This window comes from Balaenoptera acutorostrata, chromosome 4, assembly GCF_949987535.1.
Source record: "Balaenoptera acutorostrata chromosome 4, mBalAcu1.1, whole genome shotgun sequence".
Taxonomy (NCBI): domain Eukaryota; kingdom Metazoa; phylum Chordata; class Mammalia; order Artiodactyla; family Balaenopteridae; genus Balaenoptera; species Balaenoptera acutorostrata.
The window spans coordinates 11,419,099-11,447,013 of record NC_080067.1 but is presented as its reverse complement, the minus strand read 5'-3'; the positions used below and the strand labels follow the sequence as shown (position 1 = coordinate 11,447,013).

At 38.4% G+C, this 27,915-nt stretch overlaps 1 protein-coding gene and 1 non-coding gene across 8 annotated transcripts in view; both read right to left on the bottom strand.

The window, feature by feature from the left end:
- The window catches only part of ANKRD28 (ankyrin repeat domain 28), a 176,676-nt gene that overhangs the window by 38,946 nt on the left and 109,815 nt on the right, over window positions 1-27,915 (bottom strand). For 4 of the 7 annotated variants that reach the window (XM_057545194.1, XM_057545196.1, XM_057545195.1 and 1 more), the window contains 4 exons: window positions 12,882-13,082; window positions 11,325-11,412; window positions 5,553-5,695; window positions 2,708-2,920 (listed from right to left, as the gene is read on the bottom strand). In XM_057545194.1, the coding sequence (XP_057401177.1) occupies window positions 2,708-2,920; window positions 5,553-5,695; window positions 11,325-11,412; window positions 12,882-13,082 (645 nt within the window). Of the gene's footprint in view, window positions 1-2,707; window positions 2,921-5,552; window positions 5,696-11,324; window positions 11,413-12,881; window positions 13,083-18,707; window positions 18,779-27,915 lie in introns of all 7 variants that reach the window. The other 3 variants (XM_057545192.1, XM_057545193.1, XM_007167001.2) reach the window with 1 other exon arrangement.
- LOC114235653 (small nucleolar RNA SNORA18) lies at window positions 26,604-26,734 on the bottom strand. Its single transcript, XR_003621773.1, has one exon. It is a non-coding gene; the product is annotated as a small nucleolar RNA SNORA18 (small nucleolar RNA).

The following is a 27,915-nucleotide window of genomic DNA, read 5'->3' as shown; positions in this document are numbered from 1 at the left end:
ATAATTACAAACATAAATTCACATTCCAATTCTAGTCATCCACAACCTGATCAAGGACAGAAACATCAAAATAGAGAATGGGATGGGAGGAAAAGATGAAGGAGAAAGGTGCCTTGATAAGGAGAACTTGAGGGTCAGCAAATATAATTTTTTTCTTGCAAGGCAAATGTCAAAGCCTTAACTCCTTAGTCAAACAATAATTCGATAAGCATAAATTTGACAAATACAGGAAACATAGGTGTCAGGAACGAAGACATATTCTTGAATGAATGCACATTCTTATGCGTTGAAAACTCACTGCTATCAACAATTTTTACATAATGTCAGTTGGACGGTACCTCAGAGGTCATCAACAACTTGGGGAATGTGTTTCAATGGAACTTGGCGGTAAGATAACTGGGCAACTGCCCATCAGCAGGATGTCATACGTCCTTAGACAAGATTAAAGCAACTTTTATGAAATCTATTTTTAAAGCAGCATCATAGTCTGTTGTCTTCAAATCTACTTAACCACCACATCTTAACTGTTTTGCTAAAACATTCCCTTGTCATGTGTAAAATCTACCACTGAATTTTCTAAATCATTAAGGAGGTAACTTCAAATAGGACCACTGGTCTAAGCATTATACTACAAGTGACCCTCTTGTAGAACTGGTTCTCATCTCAACATTTCAAAAGAAAATACAGACTTAAAAATAATCATAGGTACTAGAGTCAGCTACGTAGGCAATGACATGAAGCAAGTGATTAATTATCTTCAAATTATAGTAAATAGTCATGTCTAAATGGCACTGTATAAAATAGAAAGCCTAATTTTTACCCAGCACCATATAAACTAAAAAATGCCTAACAGTTAACGATATAGGTAAGCCTCTTATTCCATGATACTTAATATTTAACAAAGATAATTTTAACTACAGCCACTTTATCATAAAGGGGTCTCACAGAGACTAAAGCTACTTGATGAGATCTTTTCGTTTGAAGAATATGAAGATAATTTCAAAATTTTTATTTTGAAAAACTCTTCATTAAAAAATATTACTAGGCTTTTGAGGAAACAAGTAACAAATTTCCCACCCCCACAAGAATTCTGATATTTTTTCTAGGCACTGATTATCCAAACAGCAGGAATTCTTCAAATCAAAATAAGCAGTTTGAACTTATCAGTAAATATTTAGAAGTTATTTAAATTATTAAAAATAAAACTTTAGTTTAGTAGGTGATTTGATTGAGAACTAAAAACTTTAAATGTATATTCTTAAAAGAGACATTTTAACCAGAAAGGGGTTCTTTATGATATCTCATGCCCTTTCCTTCCATGGGTTGATATGTATAAATTTTGTCCTTTAGCTGGCAGGGGGCAATTTAGAGCAATGACCTAATTATAGATGGGCTTGCTGCTGCTACAGCTGTCAGAGTGGGTCAGTGGCATCGTTAAAGGATTTTCTAAAGTTAGAGAGGTAAGAAAATGAACTCCTTTCTCTACCAGTCTGAAAGACACTGGCTCATCACACCTACAAAAGGAGCTGAAATTTTATGCAATGAAAGCTCTGAAAACATTTGAAGCTTAAATGTTTTTACTAATCCTAAACGGTTCAATTTTTTTTGTGGTTTTCTTTTCTTTACACCACAAGACATGGTTTGGCAAGTGCTCAAAGAATGAATTAATAAATTAATACAGAAGCAATCAGTGAAAGCATCTTGGAAAATATAAAATGATGATTATACATTATGAAGTAGTTATGTTCAAAACTGTGGTTGCATGTGCATTTCCAAAGAATTATGCAGTAAAGGTACGTATATTTTGGCTCCAGAATTTTCACATATTTCTCAAATTCAAATGTTCACTCTTGAAAGGGAATGACCAAAAAACCAAAAAGCAACTATTCTTATATGTAAAACACTGTATCAGTCTTCTAATTTTTCTAACACTGTGAAAAATTTCAAAACAGAGAAGTTGAAAGAATATTATAGTGAACACCCATATACATACCACCTAGAGTCTACCACTAACATTTTACTATGTGAGCATTATCATACATCCATCTCTCTACCCACCCATGCAATTAAGTGATGCTTTTTTGGGGGGGGGGGGGCCACACTGCGTGGCACGCAAGACTAGGGATCAAACCTGTGCCCCCTGAAGTGGAAGCGTGCAGTCTTAACCACTGGACCGCCAGGAAAGTCCCTAAGTGATGCTTTTTAAAGTCAGCTGCTGGTATCACTACCTATTACCTCTAAACACTTTGGTATGCGTATCATTAACTAGGGTTCAGTATTTGTTTGATTTGTAACCTCCTACGGGAACATTTACATGCAATGAGGCATATAAAAAAATGTATCACCTGATGAGTTTTGACTAACACTTATTTATATAACACAAAGCTGTCAAAATACAGGACATTACCACCACAGAGAAAGTCCCCCTACGCCCCCTTTTTATCAATCCCTCCTCCCAGAGGCAACAATTGTTCTCTCTTTCTGCCCCCCCAACTATAGAGTCTGGAACCCCATATAACTGGAATTTTGTCTGTTCTAAAACCTTATATAAATGGAAATATGAATATATTCTTGTGTAAGGCTTTCACTCAGCATAGTATTTTTAAGATTCATCTGTGTGTTATCAGTAATTCACTCCTTTTTAGTAGCTACTGATACTACGGTGAACTCCTAAATACTAGATAGGGATTCTGATATTACTTCATACCTTCATATTGACATCGGCCCCATTGCCTACTAGAAGCTCTAAACACAATGCTCCATGTGTTGATGCAGCAGCAAAGTGCAAAGGAGTAAACCCTTTTTCATTCTTTTGATTTACATTAGCACCACAGTCTATAAGTTCATTCACGACAACATCTTGTCCATTGTAGCAGGCTACATGAAGAGGTGTATTTCCATAGGCATTTGGTTCATTCATCTATTGGAAGAAAAAAATTGTCAATCTTAAAGCAGTCTTCCTAATTATCGTTGTGAGCTATTTTAGCAACACTGTGGTTGAAATCTAATTATTAAAGTGAGAAACAAACAGGGATAAATACACAGATATGGCTTATAATTTCAAACTTCTTTAAAAATAATGAACATAACAACATTTTGGTGTCAAACGATTTTGTAGCTTCAGGGAATATAACATATATACAATGTCTACTTCACGACAAAACTGAATGATTCCAAGAGATATTTTAGGAAAATGAAAACAAATAATATATTTTTAAAAGCATTCTAGGTAAGGGACAATCATAGAATTAATTCTAAGAATCATGAAAAATGAACACAAACTGAAAATTCTGACATATATTGAAAAACACGCATATTTTCTGCTATTTACAGTGACAAAAGATTAAAGTTGGTGATTAGTAGAAAGATTTTTAAAAAAATGACTGACATCCTTTTCTATTTAATTCATTTTTGCAACAAACTTGGGCTTTAGATATTTTCCAGCCTACATACTGACATTTTACCAAAATGAATATGCTCAAAAAATACAGTCAACACTGAGAAATAATTCATGTAAATGAAGTGTCTTTATCTTTCTAGTTCTTAAAAAATGTATTGGATGAGTATTTTAAAGTTTACACAACTTTTCTGTGGTAAAGAATTTTACTTTCGCTCCTGTCTTCTGGGAGGTAACCTGTGGCACGCCTGACAGCTGTGTCCTTGCCCAGGGTGGGAGCTGGCTACCCTGGACCTGAGAGTAGGATCAGGCACAGCGGGTCTTTAGCGCAGGGCCAACCACAGCACATAAACCAACCATGTGATGGAGGGGAGGGGCTTTGGGTCCGTTGGTATCAGTGGACTTGGAGACTGAAATCAACCATATGAGCAATTTTGATCGATCAATCATGCCTATGTAGTGGAGGCCCAATAAAACTCTGAAAACAAAGCTCAGGAGGGCTTCTCTGGTTAGCAATACTATGTGCATATGTCACGTTCTGATGCTGGGAGAGTAAGGAGTCCTATCTCTGTAAGGAGAGGCCGATGGAAGCTTTGTGTTTAGAATACTCTTAGAGTCTGCCTTGTGTGTCTCTTCCTCTGGCTGATGTTAATTTGTATCTTTTCTGCCTAATAAACCATAACTGTGAGTATAATAGCTTTCAGTGAGTTTCTGGAGTCCTTCTAGTGAATCATCAAAACTGAAGTCAGTCCTGTGTGGAGACTGTGCCCTCTAACCTTGTGGTTGGCCCCAACTTATCACAACTCTATTTAACATCTTCTTTTCTCAGATCTCCGGTAACAGAAATTAGAGGAAGTGAAAATGCAACACTTAACTTTAGTCAAGTTATCTATCTAGATTTCATCACCAAAAGGTGGCGGACACAGAAAAGATTCTCCCTCGGAGCTTCTTCCAAAACATTGAGAGATTAAACTTATTGTTTTAAGTCACTCACTTCAGCTCTAGGAAACTAAGTCATGCAACTGGAGGCCACATGTCACTAAACGGCTCTAAGTCTGACCACTTTTTCTGAAGAACACTCTCACCAGAGTTTATAATTTTGCTGTCAATAACATAAGCTTTAAAAATTGCACCAGAATGGACTTGAAACAGTGATCAGAAACAAGGCTATCTCATTTATCTAGATCAAGGGTCTCTTAAGGCATTATGTCACTCTGTTGAAACAGAGCTATAGGAAGTGCTAAGTTGAAATAAAACTTTCATCTGTTTGTACTCTACAAGCTTCTACCTAACAATGTGTTTGAATTTTTGATCCCTACATTTTCAATAACTAAGTGCTTCACAAAGTCCTTAAATTAAATTAATAGGCTATCCAGCTCCACAGTTCTGTCACGTACTCTTTGTCCAACCAGATTACCACCTATCTTTTTTTTTTTTTTTATAATATTTATTTTTTACCACCTATCTTTCTGTCTTTGCAGCTGATCTAAACTACCTCCCTCTCTCCTTCTACTTGGCTGCTTTTCATCTGTGTTTTAAAGACCAGATGAGTTTGTCAGAACTGTGCCTAAAGGATGGACTGTGGGAGCTCCAGGTATTCTTAGCTATCCCACAATTCCGTAATCAAATATATTCAGATGAAGGAGCAACCCCTCTGAACCAAACAGATCATACAGTAAGGAACACTTGCAGCTAATGGGCCAGAAGCCTCTAGTTTTCCTGCCTACCTCTGGCCAATATCCTGTAATGTGAACAGCTACAGTCATTTAAAGGAAATATTAGACAAACTGGGCAAATAATACTAACAATAACCCAGTCACTTAGGAAGATAATCCAAATATGTCTGATCTGCTGGTTTCCATAGCTGAAATGAAGCTACGGGGCCTAGAATGTGATGGAAAAGAAAAACTTCTGTCAATCAACCATTCACCTTTGGAATATATTTTACCTCTTAATACATTTGACTAACTTCATAACTTGGTCAGACATCAGTGCACTGTATATTATGTAAAGGACTCTAAACATAAAACTATTAAAAGACAAACATGTTATTGTAAGAAATCATCTTTTAAATTTGAAATAACTTCTGCCAACAACAAAATCACAAACACACGAAATGCTCCATTCTTCTGTACTGCTTAGTCTGTACACCTACATCAACCCCAAGATCAAGAAGGTACTTGACTACACTGATCATCCCGCTAGAGGCTGCTGCGTGGAGAGGTGTATAAGACTTCTTGTCCTTGCATGTCACTTCAGCTCCGTGTGCCACAAGTAATTTCACTACTTCAATGTGACCTGAAAATGTGTTTATGAAGAAAAAACAAGATGAGTGTATGGAAAATATGAAATACAATCCTGAATATCTTTAAAGACAGGTAAAAATACAATACAAATTAACTAGATAATGCATGACAAGTCACCAATTAATCACATTATAACCAGAGAGAGGATAGAAGAAAAAAATAGGAATTCAGGATAATTTTGATAAATGCTGATAGAGGTAACTAATAATTGAAAGTAATACATTTATTTATTTTATCCAATGATAACCCTGCAATCTTCCTTCTACCTAGATCTTGTTGCTTCCAAGGTTGTTTTAATACATTCTCCAGCTCTTAAGTTAGCTTTTCATGTCTAATGTAAGACATTAGTTTATGTTGTGGAATCTTCTTCTACGTGGAAATCTAGGAGTGACTTGGGCTTATTTTCTTAAAAATGTCAGGTCTTTAGAACACGCAGCTAAAAACTTCTTTTTCCTTATTATTTCCACCAGATGCCTTAACAACCTTGTATCAATCAGGATAGGGTAGGTCAGCAGTCCCCAACCTTTTTGGCAACAGGGACCGGTTTCATGGGAGACAGTTTTTTCCACACGGCGGGGGTGGGGCGGGAATGGTTCAGGCGGTAATGTGAGTGATGGGGGGGATGGTTCAGTGCTATGGGGGGGATGCGGAGCAGCAGATGGAACTTGGCTGGCTCGCCTGCCGCTGTGCCACCCGGATCTGGGGGATGGGGACCCCTGGGCTAGGTTATACATGCTGCGGTTAACAACCAACTCCCAAATCTCAGTGGCTTAAACAATTAGTGTTTTATTCCTCATTAGCATTATGATAGCTTGGCCAGAGGGCTCTGCTCAGTCACGCAAGGATCCAGATTCATGGAGCTGACACACCATTTGAAGGCAGCTTGGTCACTGTGCCAGAAAGGGGAACAGACTACAGTCTCACACCAGCAATTAAATGCTCTGGTCCACAGGGGAATGCTACTTTCATTAGTCAGAACTAGTCTCAGGCCCCACCCAACCACATAAGGAGGCCAGGAAGGGGGACATGTAACTGGAAGGTGGGAGAACCACTGTTCTCCTTTCTTATCTCCTCACTTCTTGTCACACTAGATTATACAGTGCTTTCTCCTCCTCCCAAAAGCCTTTCCACCTCTGTGCCTTTGTTCATGGGACTGATTCCTACGTTGTACGGAATGTTCTGCTTGGTCGTTTCTTTCTAATCGTTGTTACTAATCCTCAAAGAAGGTCATGTCAGTTCCTATCTTCCCTAGAAGTCTAAGGCTGCTAGTTGCCTAGCATTACGTGGTCAAAAGCACAATGTACCTGTAAATACTATCTAATAAGCATACATAATAATACTTTGTGATGTATCTTAAACTTGAATCATTATTTAACAAACTTTTTAATTACTTTTATGTATTAAGTTCCCAAATATATATATCTTTAAAGACAAATATCATAGGCTCTTACGTTCTACTTCTTGGTGTATTTCAAACAAAATAGGTACCTAATAAATATGTTACATTAAACGAGTTGCTAATGATGCCATTTTTAATACCCCTCATAGGGAAGGAGTATATAAAGTAAATAACTATAAAAATGAGACTTTCAAACATAGTACCTTGCCCCCTTGAAAAAAGGAGTCTATAAGATGCATAAAGAATCAAGTAGATATAGTTGTTCATATATATAAATTATCAATTAAAGAAGATACATTCAGCTATTTTTTTCCCCATTTCAGTATGAAAAATATCTACTATACCTTTAGGAAAAAATCAAAAGAATATCTGTCAAATCATTAGGTGCCAAATTAAATGTGACTATCATATAAGAGCACTAACTGGTACAAAAGATCTCTCATTACACATTACTCTCTGATCTATGGCTCTAGAAAGACAACTACTTGGGTTTAGTGTAATGTATTAAAAACCAGGACTTATCATGCCCAGGAGGCTCACACATAAATATAGCTTTTTTAAACCGGGCAAATGCATATTATTCACTAAATATGCCAAAAAGAAACAAATTCTCCTGATTTTTAAGACTAGAAGGCCCATTATACAAACAGAATGGAAAAACTATCCAAAACCAACACATCATTCTAAGTAAATGATTTAGATCATATTAATTATGTAGATTCCAGGAAGTGTGAACTTTTCCTGAGACCCATAAAGCCCTGTTTTTAAAAGGTGCCACGCATAGGGAAATTTGCAATCTTAAAATTGACAAATACTTGTTTAAGCACATTTCTGAAATATGTATAAATTCCTTTAATGGACCACTGAAAACATGAAGAAGGGGCCTTTCCATAGCCAGTTTGGGGTGACCTATTTAAAAGAAAAAAGGGAAGAAAGTTCTAGAGTGAAATAAATGATTTTGTTCTAGCGAGGCGGAACCTAGCCAGAATACGTATGTGTTTTCCTTATCAATTTATAGAACGATGCTACCAAGGAGACTAGATTTCATTCAATTCATCTGGGTGTATTTTTAGAAGACAGCATCCAGCAGACATGCGTGGCATACATAATTCTGTAGTCAATAACTCCTTTAAAAAAATTATATCCATGCAATGTGAATCTGATAAATGTAATCATTATCCGTCAGGAATTTGGAAAATTCCCTACATTTTTCTTTTGTTCATGAATGTATTAATAAAAGTAAAATGAGCTATGCTCACAAGTTTTTATGGAAAGGAAAGTAAGAAGAAAAAACACCATTTCACATCAACTCAAATTATGCTTTGCTTTAAGAAGAAATAATGTAATGAGTTGCTTGTCAAGGTAATTAATATTTATTTAGTACCCTCTATGTCAAAGTCATCACAGTAAGGTACTTTGAGGCAAAAAGTGACTGGGTATTGCTAAAAGCACTGAAGGCAACAGAAAAGATGAATGAGTAAATGGATTTTTTTTTTTTAAACAGAGCTCTATCGGAGTTATAATTGCTTCACAATACTGTGTTAGTTTCTGTTGCACAACAAAGCGAATCAGCCATATACATACACATGTTCCCGCATCCCCTCCCTCTTGAGCCTCCCTCCTATCCTCCCTATCCCACCCCTCTAGGTCATCGCAAAGCACCGAGCCGATCTCCCTGTGCTATGCTGCTGCTTCCCACCAGCCAGCTATTTTACCTTCGGTAGTGTATATATGTCGATGCTACTCTCACTTCGCCCCAGCTTCCCCCTCCCACCCCACGTCCTCAAGTCCATTCTCTATGTCTACCTCTTTATTCCTGCCCTGCAACTAGGTTCATCAGTACCAGTAAACGGATTCTTCATGAAGGTTCATGGTAGGAGCAAACACAGGGTAGGGAGGGAAAAATGATCAGTTCATTTGGGGACAGAGGTGGGGCTGGGGAACATAAACAGAGGATTCAGTCATAGCATAAGGATAAGAGGTAGAACCTAACAGAAAAGTAAGGGTAGCCTCAACCAGGGGACAGAAGGTCAGGGCAAATACAGCAGCCTGTGAGAAATAAATTACAAGAAGACATGTAATGCAATAATGTAATGTCTCTTAGGCTAATATTGGCAGATTCTCTAGAGGTGTCAATGACCTGGACTTAAGGCCTGTCTAATAGACCAGGCAGTAACTCCCTACTTTCGTATATTTAGCTCCTTTTTAATCCTGAACACCTAAAACAACTGAATGGTTTTAGAAACTGTGTGTCAATACTCCTCTTTTTCCAAGCTTAAAGGAAGGAAGAGACAGGGAAAGGAAAATTATGAATCTCTGAATGTTTATACTCAAAAATTAAATGGACTATGAGGTCCAAGAAATACAGAATATCTTTTACAATCCACAATCAGCCTGAAAAATGACATTTAGTAGATCAAGGAAAACAAAGCCATCCAAGGGCCTCTGAGATACACACACCCAGCTACTCTGGGAGCTCAATTAGAGGCAACCCACAAAATTCCTTGGCCTTCAATTCTATGAAAACAGCTGTTTAGCCAAGTTTAATTCTTTGGAGATAAAAGGCCTGACACCCTCTGCTTAATGTGTGAACCTTTTAATATAAGGTATATAGTTTAAAACCACAGACTATCTGTTCCTGAACTGTCAAGAATAAGCTACTCCAGAATATTCAGAAAAATCCCCAAGACTTAAAATACAGAAAACCTACAGGCTGTGAGGAGGGCACTTTAGGACACCACAGGAGACTTGCTTCTGGACGTTTTACCTTCAATTAATAGAAGAAAAGTGCCCATGACATAACTAGAGGCACAAACCTTTGGTGTGAGAGAAACACCAAGAGCCCAAGAGTTATTTCCATGATGGGCAAAGGATTTTCCTGGACCTTGGGGTTACTGTCAACTGCTCTGAGTTCATTTGGTTTCTTATATTTTTGTATTTTATACAATTTTATATAGTTTTTAAAATTAATAATCTTCTATCAACCTTCGAATTGTAAGTGAGAGCTAGGAAAAGACAAGAGCAAAGGCAGGGAGTAGTGAGGATAAGCTATGCCTGTGAGAAGAGGGGCTAGACTGTCTTTGTAGTCAGTATGAGAGGCACATGGGAATGAGACCAGCACTACATGGCAGGTCCGTCAGTCCATGTAATTTTTCCTAAGTCAGAGGAGCAAGAACAGCAGAAGCAGAATGGACTGCTGGGAGGAAAAGAAAAGGCCCTGAGCTCCATGGCTGCAAAGAAAGGAGTTCTTCAGCTCTATTGTAAGACGCCCCACCCACGGCTTCCTTCCAGAGGCACAGCCTAGCCCTACGGGACTTGCAAGCTTTGCGGCAGGTTGAGATCCACTTCGACCTGCGTGGTCTTAGCGTCCGCAGGCCAGCGTCTCTGCTCTGTTCTTTCTGTGCGTTTTAAAGTATCCTGAGGAAGGCTGACCTTCCTCCTCCCTGGCTGTCCCAGTTACCTCAAAAACCCATTAATGCTTTCGTTAGTGCTCTGCTCGTGGAGTTGCGTAGGTTTTAAGCAGTCTGCCCCAGGACCATTTTCCCATGAGCTCTGTTAGTTTCAGACTGCAACTGTGCAGATCCTAAGACTTTTCAAGAATCTTTTTTTTTTTTCTTTGTTTGGTCGCACTGCGCAGCTTGTGGGATCTTGGTTCCCCGACCAGGGATGGAACCCACACCCTCGGCAGTGAAAGCGTGAAGTCCTAACCACTGGACTGCCAGGGAATTCCCTTAAGATGTTAAAAGCAGAAAAGCTGATATCTAAACCTCAGTTTCTTACTGTGAAATTACTGTGGTAGAAATCAAACGTGATATGCCTATTTAACCCAGTGCTTGGCACAAGATAACAGGCTTCTTAATACATCTTCACAACTTCTACCTTAATATTCCCATACAAACAAGGATGGGTTCCGGATGGGTATGAGAATGGGCTTTTAGTAAACACCAATCTAAACTCTGTATCCCAAGCTTGTGTCTAGGACATCTCTCCCTTTAAAAGTAAACAGAATTAATTTTAAACAGCTTTCAGGAGAACTGGACCTAATGTACTCCTGTCCTGGCAAACCTCTCCCGACTGCCAGGCTGGTTACACTTGGGCAGCAAACTCAGATATGGTGCAACTTCTCACTATCCTAAAAGACATGTTATACCAAATGCAAGAACGAAATGTCCAACTTTTCCTTAATACTTAATGTCAAAAAATAAATTTAAAAAACACATACCCATATACGCTGCCCAGTGGATAGCACGTCTATCTTTCTTGTCAAAAGCATTAATATTGGCACCTCTAGACAAGAGTAGTTTGACCATCTGGAATAAAAATAAACACAGTTTCATCAACATTCAGAAGCAGAACTGTTCATGAATATCCATCGTGAAGACTACTCATCTCAAGCTCTCTGGCACCGAATTTCTGCATTTGTAGAAAGGAAAGACGAGACTGTATACTGAAGATGCTTTAACATAATTTAATAAACAACAGGACAATATAAGAAAAAAGGTTTCACTATGGTGGTTACTGAAGTCAGGCATCAGTATCTTTTTAAAGATGCCACTTTGTGTCCTGGTATTTTATGAACAACTAAGCACAAATCTGGAAAGTCTAAAGGGAGAGTATTTAACAACAGGTTTTATTCCTTTTTGTAGCCCAAAGTGTTATTAAAATTCAAAGTGCATTCTGATCCCAGAAATGTCTGAAATTTAATTCAAACACAGATGCAGTGTCCGTAATATGATTAGACCTGAAGGTCACTGCACAGTCTACTTACCTCACAATGTACCAAAAAAAGTCATTCCCATTATGTCCAGGCATATTTACAATAGTTTCCCCATTAGAAAGGGCATTCCAGATGTCAAAAAGGGACTCATCTAGTGACCTGAACTGCAGTAAAGACAAGAATTCTTTATGTTGCGAAAGCCGAGAAGCACAGTGAAAACAGCACTGCAGCGACTAGCCCTCAGCCATGGAATCTTGGGAATGTCACTTTACCTCTTTTTTTTTAAAAAAAAGACTGAAGTATAGTTGATTTACAATGTTTCAGGTACACAGCAAAGGGATTCAGTTTTATATATACATATATTTCTTCCAGATTCTTTTCTACTACAGGAAAAGAATTGATGTTGACTGTAATAGTTCCCTCTGCTGTACAGTAGGACCACCGTTTTTACCTCTGAGCTTCTGCGTCTGCGACAGACATGAAGGACCGGACAAGCTGCCCTCAAAGGTTCTTCTAACTCGGGGTCCCGCTCTTTCCTACGTCTACCATGTACACACATAACCCCCTCTCTGCTCTGGCGCACCTAACGTTAACCGATGCTCCTGGTGTAAGGTAACCAAATACTAATTGCCTTAAATTGCTTTCTTTTGATGGTCTGTCATCAAAGAGTTCTTGACTAAATGTTCAAAATAAACTATAAGAAAATGCTTTCGACACTCCACCTTCCTTTGCTACCATCTTTCTGGGAGAACAATGAAACTCTTGCGCCTTCCTAGACATTCTTTCCTGCAATGACAGAACATACTTTTCACACTGTGTCACAGCTGGCAGTGTTGTCCTTTGTCTCCCCAGGTTGACCATGAAATTCAAGTGCAGGGGCTGTATCTGATAAATAAATTTCTGAATTTGAGAAAGTTATATCATGAATTATCATGAAAAGAAGTCTGAGGGTTTGAAAAAGGCAAAATTAGATAAAAATGAGCAAAAGAGGCAAGTTCATTAATAATGGGGGGGGCACACACGCAGGGAGAGAGAATCACTGTCTAACTGAATACCACTTACCTCCCCGTGTCCACTGAAAGCTGCATGATGCAGTGCAGTTCTCCCTGCTCGATCGGACACATTTACATTACTCAGCAGAGGGACCAAAGCTTCCGCACACTTTACAGCTTTATTAGCAGCCGCTATGTGTAAAGGGGTTTGCCAGTTTTTGTCTCGAGCATTAACATCTGCAGAATGCTTCAAAAGTACCTGAACTGCTTCCTAAAACATATGAAGATATACAAGACAACTGAGTTAACAGCTTTAGAAATTGTACACACATGAAGGAAATAAAATTTCTTGAGAAAATAAAAATAGTTCTGGCAGAACCTGCTATAAACAAGCCAAAAAACAAAATAGCTTGAACTAAAGGCAGTACTCAGAGCCATGCAAGAGACATCAAATAAAACATTCTCTTTCTCTATCCTCCAATTAAAGGCACAACAATCAGTCTCTATCAAAATGTACAAGAAATACTGACAAATACTCTTCAAAAACATTCATTACTAATCTTGCTTTTCTAGATGGTGAGATATAATTAATTTATACTTTCAAAGCTTTAAAAAGTAGATTTATCACTTTGCCATTAAATATATAAGAATTTAAACATACCATTTCCCAAAGTATTCCACATGCTATATTTTACAAAATGAAAAATCACTAGGTTCTAATTCATTAGAGAGAGAGAGTGAAAGAGAGGGAGGGAGGGAGGGAGGGAGGGAAGAAGTCTTTGTTGTGATGCTACCTGGTGGGAAAGTTGGTGTTAACAAGGCAAATTAAGAGTTTACTATTCAAAGGGATTGGTCTCCCAGAAGCACAAGAAAAACGTCACAAAACATCCATAAACTGGACTCATGGCAAAATCGAAAGCAATCCAGTATGCCATCAATATTAAGCAATATAATCAGAACTAAACGTAGCAGAATTTTTTCCTTACAGTGATAATCCTATTTTTGGCAGATGAACAACAAACTACATATGAAATGAAAAGGACCAGAACCAAATCACCTCAGTTCTGTCATTTACAAGGTATAATTATTCAAGTCTAGTAAAACTGACCCTTGGTTTTCTTATCTCTTATCAGTAAAGAGGGGAAAGAGCACCTGTCCATCACTCATCTCAAGTCTGCTATGAAGCAAAAAAACCTAACGTACATTAGACTGTTCAAAAGATTAAAATAACTGTAACTATGCAAAGTAGCAAGGAAGACCAAGCAAAATACTATTATTCATGATTTGCACATAGCCTTTGAAATAAAAAGTAATCAGAACTGCTGAAATATGGGAACCAGCACAAGGCTGGCAAAAGACTGGAGAGACGCCCATCAATCTATCGACCTGCTGAGTAGCTAAGTAAAGACATATGGAGGCTTGCCCTGTGACCTCACAATTCCAATCCAGCTATTTACCCAAGAGAAATTTTAACAAGACCCATCTAAGAATGTTTTTATTTATTTATTTTTTATTTTATTTATTCATAAGAGCCAAAAACAAGAAATGTAAATGTCCACCTATAGCAAAATAGATAAACTGTTGTACATCCATACAGGAAACACTACTCGGCAATAAAAAGAAATGAACCACTAATGTACACAACAGTATGACTAATCTCAAAAGAAGTCAAGACATAGGAGTACATATTGTATGATTCCATTTTTATAAAATTCTAGAACAGGCAATTGAGAGGTGCCTCTGGGGACAGGAGGGACTGACTGAAAAGGGACATGAGGGAACTTGCTGGAGTGATGGAATCTTCTAAATCTAGACTGGGAGAAAGGTTACATGGGTGTATACATTTGCCAAAACTCAACACTATACACTTAAAGTCTGTGCATTTTACTGTAAACTATATTTCAATTAAGAAAAAGGAATATAGGGGAAAAGATACACAGAGGAATAGGTACTCAGAATCATGGAGAACAAAGTACAAACACTGTCAGGATTCTCAATCTTCATCCTCAAGAAGGGTATTTTGTGACTTAGGGAGTAACACTAATACCATCCTGGGAAATAGATGTACTAGAAAATAATTAAAAACAAAATGAAGACTTTATAATTGGATAAATTGGGCAAATACAGCATACTATATAGATGCCAGGCTTGTCTTAATTATTTCCAACTGGAATTCACAATGCATACCTTTAAGTTTCTGAAAAGTGTGTGGAATACTTATGTTCCATCAGCAAGAACAGAAAAATCAAAGCTATACTTTTGTTTCACAGAAAAACAAGAATAAATCCAGTTTATGGTTGAGGGTGGGTAAGATGGCACCTAAAGAAGGCTGTAAACACAACGACTAAGACTGTTTGAACCCTGGGTCCACTGCTGGGGACACTTAATTGTGTACCCCACAACTCATGCTGAAGCCCTAACCACCCCCCACCACAAAGCAGTAAAGTTAAATGAGATGATAAGGGAGAGACCCTAACCTGATCAGACTGATGGCCTTCTAAGACGAGGAAGAGGGAGAGAGAGATTCCCCCCTCCCCCACCAAATGTGAGGACACAGTGAGAAGGCAGCCATCTGCAAGCCAGGAAGAGAGTCCTCATCAGAAACTGACCCTGCTGGACCTTCATCTGAGACTTCTAGCCTCCAGACTGTGAGAAAAAACATTTCTGTTGTTTAAGCCACCCAGTCTATGGTATTTTGTTTGGCAGCCGAGCTGACTAATACATCCATCATTTACTACTCAAAATAATATACGTCAGTGCCATATCACAATAGCAGTGATCTTTGAAAATTCAGAGAAAACTAAAGAACTCTCTAAAGACAGGAGATTCGAAAACAAAAACAATTTTTTTAAAGGGTAAATTTCTGGATATTACAAACCAATGAGCCTGATGTCTTACCCTAGTAAAATTCTAGATTTTATTAGCAACACATTACAAGCATTTAGAAAAAAAATGTAGGGATAACCAAGGATATACACAGTTTTACTAATGACAAAATTACCAGAGTAACCTTGATCCCAATTTTTCCATTATTAGAGGGTATGCATGTGTAAGAAATGCTGCAGGTGTGCCTTGACTTCAGACAAGTAATATCCTATGACACAGATTTAAATAAGATTAAGAAATATGGGGGTGGGGTGATAACAAAAGGTTAAATAATTATATCCAAAGAGTATTCATAGCTTAGGGTCAGGCACAGGGAAAAGAAGGGTTAACGCATTCCAAATGAACACAATGTTTGGGTGAACCACTAATATCTCACATGATAATATATTTTAAACTCAGTTATCTTGATAGAACTAAAATGTTAATTCCTGGAGTTAGGTTAAAAAAATAAATGCATATCCTTCAGAGGATCCAGTGTGATATGGATGGATAGACAGATAGATAGATAAATAAATAAATAACGCCCCCACACACAGACACAAAGCCCTAATACTCAGAAATTGATTTATTCAGAAGAACACTCAGCATGTATGGAGAGCTGGATTGTATGCTACACTTCAAGACTGACAGTCACAAACCAGTGGTGGAGAAAAGATGAGGCAGCCAGGCAATATGACCGGGTGCATGGAAACCATGTCATGGAAGGAGAGCTGAGGAACTTGGTATAGTTAACCCGAAGCAGTCTTTCTAAAGCCAAGTTCAGTGAGGGAATTAAGCCTTAAGACACCCACTGTCTGTGAGGAGTTAACTTCCTTACTATGCATCGTCAGTGACGCTAGTCATCTCTGTCCTCGGGAGAAGTGAGAAAATAGTCACTCTAATCATCTTCTGTAGAGCTTACTTCTCTCATGGCATCTCAAAAACATAAATCAAAAGCTACCTAAAATTTTGCCTTTTTATATACCCCTTTGTGGTTATGTTTTCTATTAAATGAAGTAAGTAATGTAAGTATAGCTCTCTTTTGCTCTTAGGATATGATAGGAATAATTAAAAGAACACCAGTGAAACTGATAATCTTGACTAGGTTTCCTAGCAGTTTTCCTAATCATGGCATTTTCCTTTTAAAAGAAAAATAATCCTTAGGGCTCAGGGTTTACAGAAGTTATATTTTTATGGAATGGTTACATTTTATAGCTGTTTCCCATAATCCTGCAGAAGAGTAGTAATACTACATACCCTAGTAGTGTTTAGGATGAAAATCCTAAACTTTTTTTAGGTTGAAAAGCTTAAACTTAAACTTATTAGGATCTGTTGCTTTCTAACCTACAGCTTGCCCTTAAGTTCAAGCCACGTACATAGTTATAAAAAATCAGCAGCTAGGTCTCTGGGTGGAACCTACAATCTGCCTTTAACATTAATTATTTTTTTAAAGAATCTTTGGCCTGTTTTACAATCTCTACAAATATACAAAGTGATGATTTAACTTGACAAAACTCCACTAAATTTAATAGTCATATTTCCAAGAGTCATACCAAAAAATAGGTAAGTATGACTAATTTATCAATAGGTTGCCATGATGGCAACGTTTATCTTCCTTAACTGCCTTTATTTAAAGAAACTTCACTACAGGAGGGCTAACCACAAACTTAAAAACATTACCATGAATTTCAGAGTTCAAAGTATTTTGGTTAACAGGTCTTAGTTTTCAGAATTCCCAGATTTGCCCAAGATCACAAAGCTAGAAAGTGGCAGGTGATATCTGAAGCCAGTGTCTCCCGATCCAAGTCCCACAGTTCACCAGCTGTAGCCACCAAGGAAGGACCACCGTCCCCTCCCTCCTCCTCCCAATCCAGAGGCTTATGGTCAACAGACCGCCTCTGTCACACCGCAGCATTTTCAGTCCCTTCCAGCCACCTTCTCCTCCACTCCTCTTCACTCACCCAACTCTCGTTTTAGGTTCAAGGTGTACTTCGCAATGAGGAATACAAAGAAGAATGAACAGACAGGAGCGCCCCCAGTTTCTCCTGGGGAAACATCCTCCCAAGGCATGTGTTCCCCTTCTCTCTCCAGAACCATCTGGCCCCATGATGGGGAGAAGGAGCAGTAGCCACCCTCTCTCGTCTCTCACAATTTGAATAACTGAAGAAAACATTAATTTATACAGTCCCACCCTTTTATATTTTAAATTATTTAAAAAATGTTTTCAACTATCGTAAGATAGGTAAAAGGGGTGCTTTGGGCACAATGCATTTGTATAAAGTACCCAATACATTTTAGAAAGGCAGTAAAATGACAGAAAAAAAGAGGGTCCAGGTATTTGTATCATCTCTGCTACTCAACAGCTGAGTGGTTTCTGGCAAATTATTAACTACACAGTTCCTTAAAATATCTATCCTACAAGGATGTTATGAGGACTAGAAGATATGACAAGTATAAAAATGAACTTTCTCCCAAAATGTCAGTTATCTTGAAGGTCAAACGACACACAGGATTATAAATAAAAAGGAACTGTTCTTCCTCATAAGACACCTAACATATTTTTTAAGATTGTATTTAGAACTGGCAACATGTGAGATCAAGTAATGTTTCTGAAACTAATTTCAGCGTTCACCTAAACAATCTTTATTTAGTCATTACACACTGCTGAGATTATTTCTTCAGCACAACCAGCAGAACCTCTGCAACACGTCTATTGGGCTATTGTGAACCAGTCAGCAGAGAAAAGCCTTGAGGAGGAATTTGTAAGATAGAAAAACAACTGCTCTCTTGTAAGAAGTACAGAAGGAGGGTTTTCTATTCTCTGCCACTTCAGACTCTCCAAGAGGCCTTAGTCACAAAAGGAAAATGGAACAATTAACTTGGTTTGAACAAATTCCAAAGTAAAGTGACCAGTCTAGGTATTTTCAGTTGCTTTTTCCTTTTTTGAAAATACAGAATTTGAATATGGACTCATAGGCAGGCCTACTTAATGATTTTATATACAAAATATTTACTAAGAGAAATTTCATACCTCACTACAAGATGCAACTGCTCTGTGTAAAGGTGTCAACCATTTGTTGTCTTTGGCATTAACTCTAGCTCCTGCAACAAGAAGAAAAAAATAGATTGAAATATTTTGCATAAAATATTTTAAATAAATGTCCTGAAAATACTAGTTACATATAGTCCAAATTGGATAAATAACAATTGAAAATGTAGTACTTCATTTTTATACTTTCTGCTAATAAATCACCCTTAAAATACAAAACAAAACTATCCTTTTTAATTGATATAATTATCCAGTAAGGTATTAGCTCTTTTTATTAAAAATCAAAGAAACATCATTTTATATATAGTCTAGAAAAGCCACCTTTATACAGAGCATATCCAAAATGAAAATCAGATCCCAATGTAGAATGTGTGTTAAAAACCTCAAATACTTAAATACATGAATAAGAATACTAAGACATAAAACGTAGACCATTACAAAGTCTTCATTATAATTCTTTACTAGTGAATGTATCATGTTACAATGCAATATAGTAATATCAAAATAGTTCTCCAGTAATGATTAAAAATGCTTTAGTACTATAAAGTTATTTTATAAATGGATACAATGGCTATAACCTTAGGGGAAAATATTGAGAAAGGAAATGAACCAACCCACATGTCTTTCCATGCTATACCTAAAGTTCTAAAGTAGTAATAATTAAAACAAATCAACTATGTATTTTTTGTTTAAAAATTAAGTCAATGGACACAAATTTTCCTTAACAGAATGGAAATACCATTTAGTAAGACAATAAGTGTATTATGTAATTTGAGGGGGACAAAAAATCTATCACCTATGTAAAATCCACTGATTTGGTGCTTAAATCCCCACCAAACAGAAGCAGCACACCGTGGGATCCCTCTACACAGAGAGAAACAACCTTGACTCTCAGGACTAGAGGAACTTGCAGCAGGTCCTGCACTATGAGCAATCCTAGATTTACATCCAGAATCATAACTAGCTAAGTGAGAAGAGGCTTCAGGAACCTAGTCCAACCTCCATACTTTCTAGATGATGAAATGCTGGTACAAGCAAGCAGCTCACCGTCAGAGTCAACTACAGCAGAACCAAGGATAGAACTCAGACATCCTAATGTTTACATTCTGTTTTGAGTGTGAGGTTCTAAGTAATAATCAAGTGCAGTGACTCCAAGTTACAGCCCGAATAACCTCTAGCTATAGGTCCCTAACTAGCTGTATGATCCCTCTGAACCTACATTTCTTCATCTATAAACCAGATCCCCTAATACCTTGTTACAAAAATTAACAGGGGAGTTCCCTGGTGGTCCAGTGGTTAGCACTCCGAGCTTCCAACGCAGGGGGCACGGGTTCAATCCCTGGTCAGGGAACTGAGATCTCACATGCAGCACGGCGCGGTCAAAAAACAAATAAACAAACAAACAAAAAAAAACCAACAAAAAAGATTAACATATGAACCAATGTACCTAGTACGTGTAGCACAGATACATTAGAGGTAGATTTTATGTCTGAATGTGAGAGAAAATGAATGAAAGGCAGGTGTAGGAAATCATCCACAAGTGCAGCAGTTGAAGCTGAACTCTGTGTGGGCAGGGCCAGTGAATCACGAACCAGCAGGAGAGCTTTCAAGATTGCTTAAAGCTGTGGGAGAAAGAAAGGGAGTCAGCAAAATAAAGAACCAGCCAGAGGGACTTCCCTGGTGGCACAGTGCTTAAGAATCCGCCTGCCCATGCAGGGGACACGGGTTCGAGCCCTGGTCCGGGAAGATGCCACATGCCACGGAGCAACTCAGCCCGTGTGCCACAGCTCCTGAGCCTGCGCTCTGGAGCCCGCAAGCCACAGCTACTGAGCCCGCATACCACAACTACTGAGCCCGCATGCCACAACTACTGCAGCCCACGTGCCTAGAGCCCGTGCTCCGCAACAAGAGAAGCCACCGCAATGGGAAGCCTGCACACCGCAACAAAGAGTAGCCCCCACTTGCCACAACTAGAGAAAGCCCACGTGCAGCAACGAAGACCCAACGCAGCCAATAAATAAATAAATAAAATTAAAAAACAAAAAACCCAGCCAGAGACAGTGGTACATTCATGTAATAAACATCTGAACAACTACTGGCCAGGTTCTGTGGAGACCAAAATGGTGAAAAGAGGCTTTTCTGACCACAATAAAGTCAGCATTTGTTTTGGGTAAGAGCACAAACACTTGAAATGTTCACGGGTCAGAAAGTTGGAGCCCTAGAGACAGTGAAGAGGCTCCTTCCTTCTCCCCATTTATCACTTGGAACTTCAATGGTTCTCTATAATCCCTGTACCTCTTTCTATGATTTTGTATTTATGTGCACAGTAGGAGGGCAGGTCCTGGCATTAAGGCCTGAAGGGTAGTGACACAGACACTTAAAAGACACAAGTACCCTGGAAAGACAGAAGTAGAGAAGAATGAGGCCTGAAAATGGGCCTCCAACAAATGGGAAGGGTCAGAAGTCTGATTCAAGGCATTAACCAACAAGGAAATAGAATGTGGCTGTCACAAAAAATGAGGATGATCTCTACGTGCTGATAAAGATCTGAGAAATAAAAAGTAAAAACAGCAATAAGTAAGAGCTGTATGAATAATATTCTTTACTTTTACATAGAAAAAGGAAGAGTTAAGTATCTATATTTACATTTGCAAAAGGAAACCCTGGAGGAAAGCTAAGACATTAAGAACAACTGTTGCCTATGTGTTTGCATTGGTGGTGGGGGGCAATGAGAACTGGATGATGTGATGGGGAACTAGGGTAGAAAGGCAACTGCGCTGTAAGCTGTATACCTTTAAAGGTGTGTATATTTTAATTCGGAAATGAAACTGAAATACTACATATTCAAAAAGTGAAATGTACCAAAGAGGAAATGAAAGGAGTGGTCATGAAAAAACACTCCAAGAATTTGGCTTCAAGTGCAAAGAAAAAATTGGAAAGCAGGAAGAGGGTGAAGATAGTCTGTCTTTCTTTTGGAAATGGGTTATCAGATATACAACTGAAGGAAGAAAATCTAATATTTATGGTGCATTTGGCAGCCCAAAGTAAAATACCCTGCTTGCTTCATTCTTCCATTTTAAGTTACAATAATTAACTAATTAATTAAATCGTCTTTCTCTTCACTTTTAATAACAAAATCAAAGTTAATTTTGTCAAAAACATGAGTGACTATAACAAATAATCCACTAGTGGCTTAACGAGAACACATCATGCTGCCCCTTGCAACTAGTAAACAACTTGATAAAAAATTTGGCTTGCTCTTTTTAAAGATTCTAAAGATACTTAACGGCAGGAAGATCAGCACAATGGGATTTTAGACATCTAATCATATCCTATCTCAGAAGACACTCATTGTGTTAAGTCATCTTTCTTCTAGTAACACTAATCAGATATTTCAATTCCTTGGAAAATAAAGGTCAAGTATGTGAGTAATGGTTGAGCTACCTCTAAGGGCACAATACAACACATATCTCCCCTGCCCACATGGGTAAATTAGTATGTGCTTTATATATTAACAGACAAACACGGCATAGCAATGTCCATTATAAGAGCAGCAGTTGGCTGCACAATGAAAAATGGCTTAAGAACAATAAACATGGCAGTGCACATCAGACGTCCAGGCTACCAGAGCTCATCTCATGTGAGCTCTCTGAAGGTAACCAGACTTCTGTTCCACACAGAGAGCTCCAAAATTAGCTACATATTCATATACACACTACAAAGTAATTCCAGTAATGGAAAAGACATTTCCAGAGTAAAGTAACTAATCCAACAGCTGAAAACTAGCCACAAAGAAGATGAAGACAGGAAAAAGAGAAGGAGAGGGGAGGGAGAGAGAGAAGGAGATGGGGAGGGGAGAGGGAGAGAGAGGCGGGGATGGAGGGAGACAGAGAGGAGGAAGAGGGGGAGGGGAACAGACCTGGGGGAGGGGGAGAGAGTGGGAAAGGGGAAGATGGGGAGGGAGAGAAGGGAAGAGGGAGGGAGGGAGGGAGGGCGGGAAAAGAAAGAAATCCTATCCACTGAAAACACAAAACAGTCTTCCTAGAGAGAAATAAAACCAAATGTAACAGCTCCAGTGGCATCATCACAGGCTCTCTACCTGGCAGAGTATAATATTTGTGATTCAAAAGGATGATCTTAAGTCACCAAGAAAAGATTAATTTCTTTACTATTTCCTAATCATTAAAACAGGAAAGAACATAAAATAGCAGCGCCATCTCAACTGCTGCAGTCAGGCTACTGGGAGACCCTGTGGTAGGAGAAGCACTGCTGTGGAAGCTGAAGACAAGACAGCAATTTGAGGATGATGTCACTGATGACCACTGCAAACTGACACCCAAAGAGAGCCTCCTGAGTGCTAGCAGCATATCTAGAAAAACCCAAGGTTGTTATGCCCAACTGTATAAATCAAAGACTGTCTTTACTAGACTCCCTTTCCCCCACAAATCCATCAAATGTACATCAACCAAGCTTTCCCTTAAGAAGAACAAGCAGCCAGAACCTACATCACATCAAATATCTGAATTTGGATTCACCTTTCCCGACCAGAGATGTGATTAGATTTCCAATATGTTAAAAGCAAAAAGAAAACAAGCAAGCAAAAATCAACTGCAGGGTCGTCCAAAAAGTTTGGTTGTATCCATTTGATACCACAGTTAGATTATACAGAAAAATCCAGATAACCTTCTTCCTTTCACCCAATCTTTTCATTTACTAACTCACACATATAAAATATATTCTGAAACAATAGTTTTTTAAAAGAAAAAACATATTTAAGGTAAAATTTCTTCCAAAATTAGATAAATGTCTACTACATTTACAGATAAAACAGAAAGTAATTTTAAAAAATAAAAAATCTGGTCCACTTTTATCAGTCTATCCTGGGCTCTAGCCAGCAATGCAGCTGAAGAGAGGTCTGGACATATGAGGAGGCGGTCAGGGGTCAGTGGATGGAGCCCAGGAGTAAGACCTGTGATCTAATAATGGCTCTGTAAACAGCAGGCTGTGTGACCTGGGGCTGCTCCTCATATGCCTACGCCTTCATTTTGGTAATAATAATCCTTGTGTGTGCGCGCCCATGCGCGTCTCTGTCTGTCTCTCTCTCAAGGGAGGCTAGGCCCCAGGTTAAAACAACACAGGGAGCACCTGTTTCTGAGCTCTACAAAGTCAGGCATCCAAATCACAAGTGCCCCATGTGACTCTAGGTCTCATTCCGCAAGACTAATTCACCTGCTTTCTCCCTAATCTGATCACTCACCAAGATCTGCCAATTCTTTGATTTTTGAACCTCAGTTATCAGTAAAATAAGAGCTGTGGTAAATGATCTCTACGATCCATTTCCAGTGATAATATTCTACCCTATTTTGAAATACTCAGAATAAATTATTTCATGCTTATTAAATACCTTGCCTTACTTTAACATTAAATAAATAAGATAATATCTTTATAATCAATACCAGGGATCTTCAGATTACAGCCCACAGATTGCCAGCCACCTATTTTATAAATAAAGTTTTACTGCAACATAGCTACACCTATTCCCTTACATGTTAAATAAGTAGCTTTCACATTACAGGAGTAGAGATGAGTGGTTGCCAGTGTGTCTGTATGACCCTTCACATAAAAAGTCTATCAGCCTCTGATCTAGGCGAAGTACCTGGGAGTTGATGCTATTAAAACTATTTCTATTTTCCTATGTGTTTGTAATAATTATAGTCCCACTAATAATTTTCTAAAACTTCTGTTTGCAGAGCATAGGTTTTTTTTCTCTGCTCCTAAGCCACAGAGGAGATAGTCCCTATACAGTGAGCTGGGTCAGGAGCCAAGTACTTTTAGCACTCTTCCCAAACGGGAAATAATGCTTTCCTTTGGCTGTCTACCAAAAGCAGTGGCAAAAGCTTCAGATTCCGTTTTCAGGTTGGGAGAAGAATGAGCAAAAAGCAAGTACATTTCCACTTTTCCACCTGTGATGCTAGACCACCCCCCCTACCACCAAGCTAGTGCACTGTATCATTTAAGAGGGTGTTATGGATATATAGATATTGTGGGTTGAACTGTGTCGCCACCACCAAATTCATATGCTGAAGTCCTAACCCCAGCACCTCAGGGTCTTCACAGAGGTAATTAAGTTAAAATGAGGTTTTTTTGTTTTTTTAGCATGGGCCCTAATGCAATATGACTGGATCCTTATAAGCAGAAGAAATTTGGACATAGACATGTACTGATGGAAGACACAAGAAGAAGGCGGTCATCCACAAGCCAAGGAGAAAGTCCTAGAACAGAGCCTTCTCTCACAGCTTTCAGAAGAAACTGACTCTGCCAACACCTTGATCTTGTACTTCCAGCTTCCAGAACTGTGAGAAAATAAATTTTGTTGTTTAAGCCACTCATCTTGTAGTAATTTGTGACGGCAGCCCTAGTAAACTAATACACCAACACTGCAGTCTTTCAAAGGTCACACACTTTAGGTCTAATTCTTAATACCAGAAACACAGTACACGTATTTCCTTATTAAGAACTTTATTTTCTAAAAAAGGCCAATTAAATGATTGACTAATGCCTTATTCAACACATTATTTAACCACCTAACACATGCTAGAAACAGCCTGAGGTAAACCTAGGTTTGAAAAATATAAGCATTACATGAATAGCTCCCATAAAAATATCTATACTTAGGCAGCCAGTAAATTTAGTCCTTAAAACAGAAGTTCTTCAACAAAAGTTATTTCCTATACAAATTTTACTAAATGCTAAGTAGATGGGGGTGGGTAGAGTGTAGAGGGGAGCACAGTTCAGACTGTAGCAGAGTTAAGAGTCAGATAGCCTGAACTCCACAGTCAGATAGCCTGGGTCTGAAATGCTGGCTCTAGCTTTTATTAGCAGTATAACTTTCAGCCAGTTACCACATCTCTAAATGCTTTCGTTTCCTTTATCTATAATAATACCTTCAGAGTTAAGAGGATAAAATGAGGTCATAAATGAAAAAGCTAAATTTAACATAGTACTTGAGATATAGTAAGCACTCACTGCTTCCTATTACTTCGCTCCATTCAATAATAATTGTAAGAGTAATTCTACCAGACTCTAGTGTTACTATATAGATTCTATGGAAGGATTCACTTGTTTGATTACATATAACATGTCAAAAGTTATACCCCTCATCCATGAATCTTAAAAATGCATCATGGACATCAAGTGAAGCTTCTTCAGGAAGGCTACCAATTCGACTAAAAGAGCGTGTTTGTGTGCATGTCCTTTTGCCTCCTTCTCTCCACTGTTTGTGTCCTAGAATCCCTATCTAACACCCTTTTAGATGATCTAGAGGTCATCCACAGGAGAATCTCCCTTTATAACACAGAAGAACAAGGTAAGGCTGTACTACAGGAGAGAGCAAGGAAGAATCTTCATTATTTTTTTTAAGGGTTTTTTTTTTTAATTACGTGTAACACAAAGTTATTTAAGTCAATAAATTTTTAAGGAATTTCACATGTTCTGATTCTTTCCACTGCCAATCACCTTAGTTCCTCCAAACTCATAATCTTCAAGATAAAACAGCCCTTTCAAAAAGAAGTTATCATGTGAGTCAGCCCACAATTCTTTTAGTTAGGCTTCTTTGATCTCCAATGAAATATGGACACACTTCAAAATTCCCCACCTGTAATCTTTGGGATCCAATTTCCTCAAGCGATTTACTTTAGGACCATGTTTACGGTCAGGAGATGGATCTGCCTGGTTCTGAATTTGACACCCTCTAAAAATGTATTAGGTTCAAATTATACTCACTCCTAAGCTATCACACCCTAGAACAGTACAGATCATTGGGATATGCCAATACCTAAGATAAAAAGTTTGTTAGGTTTTTCATAGTTTACTTGGCAGCTCTGTCTTGTAGTTCTTTCCCACAGATCTAACAGGTAGTTCTATGAGTAAAGGAAACCACACAGTTAATCTATGAGGCGTTTCCAACGATGTAGGTTTACAGAAAAAGCCCCATCGGGATAGACCTCAACAGTCTTCATTATTTTTGACAGAGCTGCTGGAGATGGAGGGTAAGAGCCAATCACCATCGATCACAACCTAAGAACCTGTGATCCAAGGAGCTGCCAGGTCACCCCAACTATCTGTAGTACATCAAGAATAAAGGAAGCTATGCTACTAGGACTGAAAGAAAACACATTTGGTTTGAGAGCTATGTGAAGAAACAAACGTTAAGTGATGCTAACTTTTTGCCCCTCCCTACTCCAAACAGATGTTCTGGATAAAGCATATTCCTCAATGATATATAATAGCAGTCCAGTGGTTAGGACTCCACGCTTTCACTGCTAACAGCCCGGGTTCAATCCTCGGTAGGGGAACTGAGATCCCACAAGCTTCATGGTGTGGCCAAAAAAAAAAAAAAAAAAAAAAACTTAAAGGATTCAGCACAGGACTAGAGCAAAAATATACAAAAGCAGAGTAAACTGAGCAAAATACAGTTAATAGGTAAATATATTTGAAAGAAATTATCCCAGGAAAGGAGAGGAAGAATTTGTGAACTACTCTTTATACACAACTTCAGAGAAATTAACTTCTGAACAGAGACCTCAAAGAAAAGCTCCAAGAAATAGGTAAGACAATGCAAAGAGATGAGAGCTGGCAGATCAGGAAAGAGAAAAGGAAAATAAAGCAATCAAAGATAAAAGCCTAGAAACAACAAAAAGCAGAGTAGACATGTCTTTCAACACAGTCAAGAATCTGAAGCCACAGCCAGAGTGAATCTTTAAAAAACTAGGTCAGCCTCTGTCCCTCCACCCAAAACTCCCCATTGGTTTTCCACGTCACTTCAAGGGCCAAAGCAAGTCTTTACCTGGAACACCCCCAACCTCTGCTTTACCTCCTACTGCTTTTTTCACTTGCCTCCAAACATGCTACACCTTGCGGTGTTTGTTCTTGCTAATATCTTAATTTCCACTAAACATCTGCACCGTACGCAAGGCTTGCTTCCTTATTTGCTTATCTCCTCGAATGTCACTGAATCCTTTCCTGATAACCCAACACAAAATAGCAACTGATCCCCACCCAACGTACCATTCCTTTAATTTTTCCATAGCAATTATCAACACGTGACAAACTATATATTAACTTGCTACTATCTCCCCCATTAAAACATAAACTCCATAAAGGCTGGGACTTCATTTATTTTATTCACTGC